Source organism: Halichondria panicea, chromosome 6, assembly GCF_963675165.1.
Source record: "Halichondria panicea chromosome 6, odHalPani1.1, whole genome shotgun sequence".
Classification (NCBI taxonomy): Eukaryota; Metazoa; Porifera; class Demospongiae; order Suberitida; family Halichondriidae; genus Halichondria; species Halichondria panicea.
Window position 1 is genome coordinate 3,059,017 of NC_087382.1, and position 12,946 is coordinate 3,071,962.

Consider the following 12,946-nt stretch of genomic DNA (forward strand, 5'->3'; position numbering starts at 1 on the left):
AGTGTGGACAGTTAATGAGATTCATATCCAATTAAGAAACTTGTGGTTTATTAGGGTATGAAACAGGAAATTGATTACAAAATAAAAACAAAACACACACAGACACAGTCCAATATACACACACAGTGTTCTCAGGTGGGAGAGAGGTAGTCCTGACAATAGGCTGGTCTGATTTGATCATCTGTTATGAGGCGCTGCGACTCACGGCTTAGGGCTCGAAACTCCCTGTGATGTCTGTGGGCGTGTGTGGGTGTGTGTGTGTGTGGAGGGAGAGGTTAATTACACACATACAACAACTAAAGGAACAGTTACACTGATCATCATTGCTAATTTTTATGATTTTAGAAGCTTAGAAAGAGACCTTTCAAATAATGTGTTCAAATCCAAAATTTCGTCGGGGCCATTTTTCGGCCTTGGACCATGGGCTTATTATCCATGGTACGGCCAAATTGGCAAATATTTTTATCTCTCAAATATGAACTTTGATGATACCATTTGAAAGGTCTCTTTCTAAGCTTTCAGAAAACCACGAATTTCGATCCACAACTTATGACAGCTGAAAGAGTCCCCAAACCATTGAGGGGGTTCTATATATCCATTGCTATATACACTGCATCCTATAATCCATTGAGGAGTACATTCAGAGTACATGCAGCACTGTACACTGTACACACACAATAATTATGGTGGACCACTTCCTGTGAACTACATTGTGCCAAAGGGCACTCCATAGTAAACACCTGATGGTGAGTTTTAGAGTGTGGCTGTCCCCTCACATAACCTACCGTCCACACATACCAGCAGCTATGGTCCCGTTACTATGGTGGTCATGTGATAAGCTCCACTGACAGGTAGTTAGACTGACACTTAAGATAGAAATCTCGACTGTCTTAGTAACAGGCTCATTTTAACCATAAGTGTTAAGTAGGTTGTGTGTACAACATGTAGTCATCAATTAGCTCGAGCTTCCTAAAAGGCTCGTTTATAAAAGGTGGTTGAATTAAAATTCCCATGTAATGTAATTTGCTGTACACAAAAACCATTCCTAGTAAGGATTGTCCTATAGAGCTCTTAAGTGCACGAAAATTAATTATGTCCACAAAACTCTATTAAATTATCGTATGTATCAATAACCACTATAGTGAGTGTATCAATTAATTAATTATTAAGTTCATAAATAAACGCAAGAAAGGCCAAACAATCGTTAAATAGTTTCCATTCATTACACGATATGTTAGCAAGAGTACCCAGAACTAACACCCCTAGGATCATATATATAGTGGTGCTTCATCCCGTGTAATAGCAGTAGTGATACTTACACTGGTTTATAGGAGGTTCTTATAGACCCAGTGGTGATGGTGGTGCATGGGGGGAGAGGTTGATACTTACACTGGTTTATAGGAGGTTCTTATAGACCCAGTGGTGGTGGTGGGGGGAGAGGTTGATACTTACACTGGTTTATAGGAGGTCCCTATAGACCCAGTGGTGGTGGTGGGGGGAGAGGTTGATACTTGTTGTTAAAGGGACATGCATTGCAAAGCCTCGTTCAGCCCACCCACCATTATACTTATGGCATTATACTTATGGCATTAGTCATTGCATATTAACCTAGGGACAGCAATATAATTATACTGACTGTACTATACTGGAACAAACACTGGAACAAACACCCTTGAGTATAATCAAGGACGACACACTGTACACCTTTTGAAGTTAGCTTGAAGAGCCATTCCATTCACATGCAAACTCTCACTAACTGTAACTTGAGTTAGGAAGGTCCAATTTCAGAACTAAATATGCATTCTGTAGCTCTATGGGGGGTCTATAAAATGGTGGGGCTTTTAATGTTGGACTTTGGCCTCTACCCCTGCGTGTGTGTACTCCTTCACCTGTAGTCCCTGGCCTTGAGGAAGAGGATCTTAGCTCCTGCCCAGAGTGGGTCCCAAGCACCAAAGTGGTCCAGCACTGTCACTCCAACGAAGGAGATGATAATGAGCACTGCACCTAGTACAAACATCCACGAGAAATTAGCCTGAGGGAAGAGGAGAGAGGAGACCAATAAACTCTTAATTATGAAGTATATGTACTGAGAGAAAGCTAACCTTATACGTTCTGGAAATTACTTTTGTTTGAACCACCATGCACCCCATGTACACAGCACTATTCACATTTACGTAAATGGACAAGCCAGAACTTATGATTTGCAATATCTACACCTACATTGTATAGTATTAGGAAAATTCCTGGAGTTGTTGTATAATTATATGTACGGCAGCTTATGTGTGTGTGTGTGCGTGTTGTTCTTTCTACAGCAACATAGTTCTCAGTGTTGACAGTGACAGCTCTTGAGATGATCAATAAAGGTACAGGAAAGGGCAGGAATAATCAACAATGGTCATACTCATGCCAACAGTAAATCTCTCCCACACACACACACACCCTCCACACACACACACACACACACACACACACACACACACACACACACACACACACACACACACACACACACACACACACACACACACACACACACACACACACACACACACACACACACACACACACACACACACACACACACACACACACACACACACACACACACACACACACACACACACACACACACACACACACACACACACACACACACACACACACACACACACACACACACACACACACACACACACACACACACACACACACACACTACAAGTGTTCATAAATAGTGTTAAATGGAGCGCTACATTCTGTACATACAGGGGAAGATAGTTTAAGCAATTTTCAATTTGTAGAGGACAATTTTATTGTCTTTGTTTGTCTAATCAGAAACTTGTCACACTAACAGAGGGCTCTAATGTAGCCATACAAGCACGAGCAGGTTAGGACAATCCATAGAACACTAAAACAATGTACAATATAAGACAGTGAGTGATTGGACAACGCACAAATGGTTTGTGGATACAGTATGCATGTGCAATGTATATACAGCTGCTCTAAGGTAATGACATAAGCTCTCCTCACGCGCTGTTTTAATACACTTACAAAGGACAACCAAATATAATGTGCTCCTGTACTTGTAGCAGTATAATTATAAGCCCAACTTATTTGGCTGTCCTAGTAACTAACCGTAGCACTGCTAATTTTCGAGGGTCAAATATTTGGGCAGATTTTTCGCGGATTTCAACCAAGTTTGCTGCGAATTTTTCAACCTCAAAAATGCATGTTCAAGTCAAAAAATTGCTATCCTCGAAAATAATAATTATACGTGAAATAATTATTATTAGTGAAGAATTAGACCCTTGAAAATTACCCGCTGTACGATATTATCGTGTATGTTGTGCTCACCTGACCGATGACGATACTGTAGGTGATACTGAGTGGAGTGACGAGGGACAGAGCCAGTGTGCCCATTAGGGGGGAGGTCAGGAACACGCCCCTGCAATCAATGACCTCGTTAGTCCACTTATATTAGATATGCATGATTGTGTGGAGCCAAGTTTTACAAGTGCTTGTTTTTACTGGGACAACATTTTCACAGGATCTATAATTTCTTGAAATTTAGAATATGCAAGACAGGGGGCGTGTCAGTACATGTAATACAAGATGCCCTGAGGGCATTGGGTACACCGTGGTAGACAAACAACAGATAGGCTTGTAGGTATGAATATGGTAATGAATGTGAGGTCAGGCAGAGTGTTTAAAATAGGTGGTGGTGAGGTCAAGTAGGTTATAGTAATATAATACACCACAGCTTTATGACCCCAGACGGACTAGTAGGGTGACCAATGGCAACACTTCCAACACCCACACACACTCTTTGTACCCAGTAACTTGAGATCTAATTTTATCCACCCAAACAATAACTTCAGAGGAGCTACGTGTGCGTATGCTGTCTATCTCATTTACATGGATTGCTCAAAGTCCATTAATAGCTTACACAGAGGCTATAAATGGCTATTGCATTTCTCGCACTAACAACAGTTAGGGATATGTACATGCAATGGCACACTACACACACAATCATCATGAGTTGGTTACTGCTCACTTGCTGTTATATTACATATATGTTCAACCTAATACCCTCCCCCCTTCTGTTTAATCAATGGTTGGGGGACTCTATCAGTTGCGAATTTCACTGATCCAATTTAAACAATTTTAGGATTTTCTGAAAGCTTAGAAAAATACCTTTCAAACGATGTCATCAAATTTCATATTTGAGAAATAAAAATATTTTCTGATTTGATCATACCATGGATTATATATAGCCCATGGTCCAAAGCTGAAAAATGAGAAATTTGGTCATGTTGCAAATTTTCGATTTAAGCATCCCATTTTAAAGAGCTCCTTTCAAGCTTTCATAAAATCATTGAAATTGGAACATTACAACACAAGTTATGGCCATTCAAAGACGCTACGTAATGTATGGCTGTAGTGTACATGTACATGTAGATCATTTTATAAGGGTCATAAAATAATTAGCTATGTACAATGTCATGTATAGATCATGTAGGTGTTTGGCTTACCATAACCACAGTAACTCTGAGAGTACGGTACCCACAAAGCCATTCACCAGTAGTAGAGTCCATACATCAGCTGTGGGGGGTAGCTGGAAGACCTCCAGGCCAGTGTAATGCCATACCACCAGCAGGGGGAGGAGAAATATGCTGTCAAAGAGGCCGACAAAACCTAGTGTGTGTGTGTGTGGGGAGTCGTGTGTGTGTGTACGTGTGAGGAGGGGTACACAGTACACTATAGAGAATGTACTAAACTTACTAAATTCTAAACAGCTATAATTATGCTAGTGGCCTAAAAGACAGAGTAGGGAAATGCATGCAACCAAGAGTAATCATCAGCTACTAGCTCCACCCACCAAAGAACATTGGTATGTCCAGTGAGTCATGATGAGTCACTGCTCTCCTGAGCAACACCAGGTACACTGCATACCTGAGGAAATATAATATTAGGTAAAGGGTCAATAATACAAAAATTGAAATATTATCAAACAATTCTACACAACTTACAACACTGCTCCTCCCAGTGCATAGAGTGCTCCAGTGCTGAACTTTATCCCTCCTTCATTACCAGAGGGGGATAGGCTAACCAGAGCAGCCCCGCCCACACTGTGGGGGAGCAAAATAGCTTACAATACCACAGCCCCACCTCTTTGTGTCAGCATGACCGCAGACCCACCCCTTTTTGTTAGCAAGAAAAACAAAGCTAGCTAGATATAGTGAGCGGAACATGTTTGCTACAAGCTCTCCCGCGGTGCTTATTTTCTGCAGCCTCTGGTGTCTAGTTTTGCCCTGTGTAGCAGTGCCTAGTCTAGTCTCAAACCAAGAGAAGTACAAAGCTGCCAAGCTACCTGACTACAAGGATGCTGAAGGGATAAATCCCCATCAATACTGCCTAGGACAAGTGAACCATTTTGTACATAGCTGGAAACTGAAGAACTATCGAAAAAGACAATTTCAAGTTGGACAAATACGAAGTGCTGGTACTGTGTTTCAATTTCTCCTGTTGCTATTGTTATATGGAGGGTTGTGTGTGGTCTGTAATGTTGGTGCAGTAGTTGGACTTGGAGTTGACTGTATGACAGCAAGCGAACAATTTGATCAGTTCGGAAGTGCTTTCTTTCCTGTCAAAAGAATAGTTTTGCTTTTTGTAATAACAAGCATACTATCACTACAGCTATGGACTATGAGAGCTTTCAATACTAGATCTAGTGGCAAAGCAACTAACAGAAATTGTCAGAAAAAATGCCGTCAGAGAGCTGGAATATTGTCTTTTACTAACTGTTTTTGTATGCACGAATTGTTGTTGATAATGTGTGGAGATGTTGAGCTCAATCCTGGGCCTGCAAAAATAGAAAGATCTACTACAACAACTACAACAGGTCCTCTAGACACGGAAAAACCAGCACAGGAGTCTACTGCACCTCTAGCCAGACGAAGTGAGAATAATGCAATTGAAACAACTGCTGACAATATTCCTACTGTACCTGAGGATCGACCTGTATTTACTGGTCTAGAACCTTTGATGGATAATTTACGCCTTGAAACAGGTCCAGTCGAAAACAAGACAGCACATAGAAAATTTGATCCTATAGCAACTTTGCAAGAGCCGAGGATAGACCCAGGCAATAAAGTTGTACCTAAGCCTTTCAATCAGCAGCACAATCTATCACAAAAAGTTCTTGAGGGTGATAGTGACAGCTTAGATCCAAGTAATTACACTGAAGAAAGTCCAGTCAACGGAGACACCTCACGTGACGAATTGGCAGCTGAAACTGTAGTTGAAAAACATTGGGAACGCATGAAAGAAATGTTCCCAGAAAAAAGTAAATTCAAAAGATCGAACCCTACGGAAGCATTCAACATTCTTCGCAATGCTAATGAAAATTTTAGGAAAGATAAACAAGATGACCCACCATGTATTCGATGTGGCCAGGAAAAGCCAAAGCCAACTAAAGGGGGGATACTATCTCATATTTTTCCAGAGTCAATGCTAAAACTAGTCCGAAAAGTACATTGTGAAAATGAGAGAAGATTCATAAATGACCTTTCTACATGTACACACACATATAGACACATGCAAGCCAGTGATTATGCATACTATCTTCAGTGTTCCGCGTGTGAATGTACAATGATCCAGAATCTCATCTAAAAAATGTATATTTACTCCTGATCGCTAACAGAGAAGAAGTGAAAACATCGGTCGCTTATGAAAAAGTGGGCAAAATAGTCACTGACAAAATGAGAGCAATAATCACTGAAATAATGAAAGCAAAAGTCACTGAAGAAGAAGTGAAAGCAATGGTCGCTAAAGTAACAAAAGCAATAGTTGCTAATGAACAAATGAGAGCAACGATCGCTAAAGTAGTGAGAGCAATGGTCACCAGTGCAGAAGCGAGAGCAATGAACCCTAATAATGAAGAAGTGAGAGTAATAGCCGCTACATTTAATACAGAAGCCGTGACATCAATGGTCGCTACTGCAGCAGAGAGAGCAGCAATGGTTGCTGAAGAAGAAAAAGTAAAAGCAATAGTTGATAAAATAACGAGAGCACTAGGTACTGAAATAGTGAGAGTAATGGTCGGTAATCAAGAAATATTTGCTAAATTAACGAGAGCAATGGTCACTGAAGTACAGAGTGCAATGGTCGCTGATGAAGTAAAGAAAGCAATAGTTGCTGAAGTACAGAGTGCAATGGTTGCTGAAGAAGTAAAGAAAGCAATAGTTGCTGAAGTACAGAGTGCAATGGTTGCTGAAGAAGAACAATTGACAGCAATGGTCACTAAAGAAGTGAGAGCAATAGTCGCTAATAAAGTGAGAGCAACAGACCCATCAACATCAATAAAGGAAAGGTGGCTACCTTACGCACTTGTGAACATCATGTACAGAGGAGTTTTAGTATGCGCTTCAATCGACAGAATTTTGGATTTATACCAAGAAAAATTCATCAAATTATGGGAAAATGTTCTAGGATATGGTACTACTACAGAAGTTCGCCTCTACATACTGCCAAATCGTCCCTTCATAACAAATAATATTCACTTCATGAATGTAATCGAGGTACTGCTAAGAAATCCCACACCCACTAAGCTATATACATGTACATGTAAGTCTAAGGATGCAGGGGACTTTTTGTATACAATTTTCGACTGCTCATTTAGTTTTACCTCTTTGCACGACAAGTAAAGGATATTTTGACCGGTACACAAGTGTAAACATAACAGATGATGAAGTATATCTCAAAAGATGCCAATATAAAACTCATGTCACAGGTAACTGTGACTCCAGCAAATACTTTCCACCTGTTCTTCACGGTGTTTGTATGGACAGTTTTAACGCATGGGTACAGAAACTGGCAAAGACTGATGATCCCTTAAAATCCACTAAGTTAAACCAATCATTGATACTGGCCGAAATGTATCCCGAAAAAGATCCATATCCAGAGTCAGAGGACCCTCGTCCTTCAATACAGGAACAGCAAACATCCAACGATTGTATGTACTATAGTCCTAATGGGGCAGCTACTAATGATGAAAGAGAATATACTAAAGAAAAGGTGATCAAAAATGAAGCTAACTTGATTAAAGGTGCAACTGAACTTTCTATTTTTGGCAAACTACAGGAACTTCACTTAGAAGTGAAAAACCTAAAGAAACAGAAGGATGATCGCGAGCAACAGGAAAAGCTACAAAGTTTAATAGAGGAAAATAAAAACCTTAGGTTAACAATTAAGTCCATAGCGAATGCGTACAATAATGCAGAACAACAAATTAAAGAAATAAAAGAAGATAAAGAAAAACAAATCAAAAAATTGACTTTGGAAAAAGAAAAGGCAGTTTTGCTCGGGGAGAAATTCGCCAAACAGGAAAAACAACTTTCACAAGATGTTTCGAAAAAAGAAGAAAGAATCGTACAATGTGAAGAGATAGTCTTAAATCTCAAGAAGAGAATCGCCGAACTGGAACAACAACATCTAAAAGATGTTTCGGAAAAAGAAGAACTACGAATCTCAGGAAGAGAATCGCCGAACAGAATTGAATAGTAACCAAGTGACTATGAGATTACTATTGTTACTGTTATTGTTATTGTATTATTATGTATAGTACATGCATGCACGATTTACATACATATGTATATATAGCTTTGTATTTCAAGAGCTTACCTAATAAGAGTGACAATGCATCTTGATATTGTGATCTTGTCTCCATCAGTGACTGATAAACAAGGGAGGGCAGCTAGTACCATCACAAACACCCCCGAGGTAGAGCTGAGAGTGTTGACTGAGGCCACACTAGTAGCATAGAGGGCCTTGGAATAGAGGTAGTTAGCAAGGAACCACTGCAGCCAGGGAGAGAGAGAGGGAGAGCTTTAATCTTGTGTGTAGCCATATACATACCAAGGGATTGTAGGTACAGGGGTTTTGTAATATTTGCAATGGACAAGTAGAGTACACATTGACTTTAAAATATAGTAGCTCAAGTTCATCAAAACCCTGTAACCATGCGATATATGCACGGCTATTCTACACAATATGATGTAATCTTACAATAGCCATACAGACTGATTGCCATTTCAGAGCAATGGTGTTAAATGTACACTGTGTATATATATATATATATATATATAGGTTAGGGTAGTGTGTATGCACAGGTGTGCATGTAACTGCATGTGTCTAGCTAGCCTCGATCCCAGGCCACTCTTCCTCTACTCTTCAGGGGAGGCTAGTGAAGGAGGCTAGTGTCTAGCCAGCTGATAACGGATTGTAGGTACAAGTAACCAATATTGGTCATGTTGATTCCCAGATTGTAAGGGCCTAACCCGCCACTGCTATAGATTCATACCCACAGCATCAAGGGTCACCTTAACTCAGTGCAAGTACAGTAGAACCTCCGTTATCCACACACCACACACATAAATATATTTTTAGTCAGAACACATTTACTAGGACACGAAGATAAAAGTATAATCATTGAGAACTCATACATACCTGTGTACATGTTATGTGCAGCATACCCACACATAAGTATACTTACCACAACTCCAAAGAGAGCAGCCATTAGTGCCACCTTCCACACAGGGAGCAGTTGGTGTCTCTTCCACTCCTCCTTGTGTTGGGACACAGTCTTCTTCTTGAATAGTCTGCGTCCACCAACAGTAGCAGCACCACCTTCACCTGGGGAGGGGGGAGGGGGTAATGTGTATCACTGTGTGTGTTCTAAATGTATTGAGCTGTGTACAGGCTTACACACTGCATGGCTATAATATTATTTCCAGGAAATACCAACACCACAGATTTCAGTATGCTACCCTAGTATATAGTGCTGTAAGTGAGCATAAATGCTGCGAATAACTTTATACAATTTTGTTAAGTTGTTTCCTTGATTAAACATCGTGATTTCATTGTACAGGTCTCGAACAAAGGCCAATAATTGTGTGATACAATAGGCACTTGCATAAAATAACAGCATTACTTATCACAACTATATAGAGTAATGATTTGGTGTGTCACTGTATTGTGTGTTCCATATAAGCCAGTGTACATGTGTTCCCTGTGTGTTCTATATAAGCCAGTGTACACGTGTTCCCTGTGTGTTCTATATAAGCCAGTGTACATGTGTTCCCTGTGTGTTCTATATAAGCCAGTGTACACGTGTTCCCTGTGTGTTCTATATAAGCCAGTGTACATGTGTTCCCTGTGTGTTCTATATAAGCCAGTGTACATGTGTTCCCTGTGTGTTCTATATAAGCCAGTGTACATGTGTTCCCTGTGTGTTCTATATAAGCCAGTGTACATGTGTTCCCTGTGTGTTCTATATAAGCCAGTGTACACGTGTTCCCTGTGTGTTCTATATAAGCCAGTGTACATGTGTTCCCTGTGTGTTCTATATAAGCCAGTGTACACGTGTTCCCTGTGTGTTCTATATAAGCCAGTGTACATGTATTCCCTGTGTACAGACTACCCATACAGGCTGTACAAACAGTGGACATTCCATGAAACCTTGTGAAACACACCACAGTTTTCACCATATAATTATCGTGCTAATACTACTTGACTAGATTGATAATTGGTATAAATAGAGCGAATATACAGCAGTACACGTTACATATTGTTCTAGGATGGCAATTCCCATACACTACTAGTGTGCTGACCTTCACCAGTGACCTCTCTCACTTCCACAGTGCGTTTGAACCGAACCTTGCAGCACTTGTCATGACATGGAGACACTGTTATATGGAGGGGAGGGGGAGAGTGTTTAGTGTATGCATAATAGTCACACACACACACGTTTAGTGCTGTGCCCAGCATATAGGAAATGGTGGCTGTTTTCAATCCACAATGATTCAACTCTATAAAGAGGTGGTTAGTTTTGTCTGAGGTGGTTACTACCAACCACCACCACGGATCACTGTGGGCACATCCCTAATTACACTTAAAAAGCCTTCCTACTGCACATCTATATATAGACACTAGTCTACTATACTTCCACACCCACACACACACACCCACACACAAACACACACACACACAGTCTCACGTGGTTCAGTTGGTTTGTGTTCATCCTCAGAAGAGGAGTCTGGCTCATAACAGCCGAGGGGTTCGTACTCCGGGGGACCCTGGGGGGGCAGGGGGGTAAATAAGCAGCTACATGTGTTAGTATTGTACATGTACAGTTCGTACAAAATATCAATTTACAATTAGGGCTAAAGGCTCTCTGAGCACACACACACACACTCACTAGTAGGCAAATCTCAAGCTCAGGGTTAATTGGACAGCTAATGACTCTCATATCCCCATCAGCCCCGGCGCTCTCCGCTCCTCGAAAGGTCAATAGGTTTGACCTCTCCTGCATTGATAGCACACGTTCATCCTTCATATAGCCAGCCAATGGACACACAGTGACCTCTGGTTGCACTGGTAGAACTGTGACCTCTGGTTCTACTGGCAGGGGGGAGAGGATCTCAGGGGGAGTGGCTGATATCAGTATAGAGCTTTGATTCGACTTAATAGTATTATCCACTAGTAAAAGATGGTCATTAACATCCACTGTAGAATGTATAGCTGGTGATTTTTCTATCAGTTGTTCATCAGAACAGGCAATATTGTCTCCGGTCATGTCAATAGGGACTATGGTATCGGTGGTGATGGTTGGTGGTTCATTGTGTGTGGTTTCAGTGCTGCTTGGAGAGTGGGCGTCATCACTCGTGTTGGCACACTCTTCCCGGGTAGTTGGGTCAGTGTGTGAGTGGGCGTCATCTCTCGTGTTGGTACACTCTTCCCGGGTAGTTGGGCCAGTGAGGTACTCTGGATTATTAAAGGTGGATTGAGCATGGTCTTCATTGATAGTATTAGAACAGGTAGCATCGGGAGAAAGAAGCTGTGTGGGTGGTGTGTGTGTGTGTGTGGTGTGTGGTGTGTGGGTGGAGTGTGTGTGGATGTGTGGTATGAATTTCCACTCACTCGTTGTCTCTCTCCGTTATCCCTTATCCTCCACCCCCTCACACACAGCCGTTGCCATGGACGCCAGAAGATGAAAGCCGTCAGATAAATTGAGAACAGTGATGTCTTAAAGTACGTGGCAAACAGAGGCTTATTGTAGGCCTCTTGTGTGTAGATAATCTGCAAGGAACCAAAATTAATTAATTTTTTATTAATATTAATTTGCACAATTAGGAAAATGTGCTATAATTTTTATAAATTATTTTATATCTTATTACATGTATACGCATATCGTACAGATATATTAAATACTATACCTCATGCAGTGGAACCCTATATTAAACGGAGACCTTCAGTCATTATACAGAGGTGGCCTTCGTTGTAATAATTGTATGTACATAAACTGTTCATTTGGGACACCTGACATTTATATCGTAGTTGGCCTTTCCTCTGAGGTACTAGGTGGTGGTTACAAGTACGTACACATGTACGCTATAGTTAGAGGGGTTCCACTGTATTATGTTGCATATGCATGGACTAAGCATGCACAGCTGCAAATACTGCTCCTAGTATTATATTACCACTCCTACACACTCACTGACCCTGCTCAGAGCTGCAGAACCAACCCATATGAGGTCTACCACAACCAGCACCAGAACTCCGCCGATAAGCCCTTTGCGGATACCAGTTCTTTTTAAGAACCTCTTGAAACATTTCTTTATCCTGCCAGCCATTGCAATAGTCTCCTATAGGCTTTCTCGAGCTGCAAAGCTTATTCTTAGCTAGCTAGCTGGGCTGCTACATGTAGTTTAACAGCTCAAGGTCAAAGGTTAACTCAGCACACCCACTGCATAAAACAATTTTAACCCCGGGGATAAAAGTTATGGGAAAATCCCCCCGGGGTTAAATTATTATGTTTTTCTATTAGATGCCCACACTTTCCCTTCAGTTTTATGTGTTTTTTTATCCGCCCAAAAAAACAGTTAAA

At 41.0% G+C, this 12,946-nt stretch overlaps 3 protein-coding genes across 4 annotated transcripts in view; 2 read left to right on the forward strand and 1 right to left on the reverse strand.

Annotated features, from left to right (window-relative positions):
- Nucleotides 1-15: 15 nt before the first annotated feature.
- Nucleotides 16-12,800, reverse strand: LOC135337105 (solute carrier family 35 member F5-like). Of its 2 annotated transcripts, XM_064533007.1 has the most exons (14): nt 12,561-12,800; nt 11,980-12,138; nt 11,763-11,896; nt 11,258-11,705; nt 11,057-11,135; nt 10,671-10,745; nt 9,554-9,693; nt 8,683-8,858; nt 5,031-5,129; nt 4,880-4,953; nt 4,533-4,695; nt 3,355-3,445; nt 1,890-2,032; nt 16-234 (listed from the first exon to the last, which is right to left on the reverse strand). In XM_064533007.1, the coding sequence occupies exons 1-14, from the start codon at nt 12,690-12,692 to the stop codon at nt 132-134; spliced, it is 2,016 nt and encodes a 671-aa protein (XP_064389077.1). In that variant the 5' UTR covers nt 12,693-12,800; the 3' UTR covers nt 16-131. The 2 variants fall into 2 exon arrangements, with proteins under 2 accessions (XP_064389077.1, XP_064389076.1); XM_064533006.1 differs by having other exon boundaries at nt 11,258-11,896.
- LOC135337107 (uncharacterized) lies at nt 5,213-8,081 on the forward strand. Its single transcript, XM_064533010.1, has one exon. It carries the CDS (start codon nt 6,645-6,647, stop codon nt 7,704-7,706), a length of 1,062 nt encoding a protein of 353 aa, XP_064389080.1. The 5' UTR covers nt 5,213-6,644; the 3' UTR covers nt 7,707-8,081.
- Nucleotides 12,801-12,874: 74 nt separating the features above from the next.
- LOC135337106 (pleckstrin homology domain-containing family A member 8-like) overlaps nt 12,875-12,946 on the forward strand; it is a 3,401-nt gene continuing 3,329 nt past the window's right edge. The window contains exon 1 of the mRNA XM_064533008.1: nt 12,875-12,946. This exon is cut by the window's right edge and continues 49 nt beyond it. Within this exon, the coding sequence (XP_064389078.1) occupies nt 12,887-12,946 (60 nt within the window). The 5' untranslated portion in view covers nt 12,875-12,886.

Bases quoted from the DNA above. Each gene is read 5' to 3' on its own strand.
- LOC135337107 (XM_064533010.1), top strand. From the start codon at position 6,645: ATGTACAATGATCCAGAATCTCATCTAAAAAATGTATATTTACTCCTG.
- LOC135337105 (XM_064533006.1), bottom strand. From the start codon at position 12,692: ATGGCTGGCAGGATAAAGAAATGTTTCAAGAGGTTCTTAAAAAGAACT. The intron at 10,746-11,056 runs GTGAGACTGTGT...TCCATATAACAG, and splicing joins ACACAAACCAACTGAACCAC to TGTCTCCATGTCATGACAAG. The intron at 3,446-4,532 runs GTAAGCCAAACA...CATTGATTGCAG, and splicing joins TCAGAGTTACTGTGGTTATG to GGGCGTGTTCCTGACCTCCC.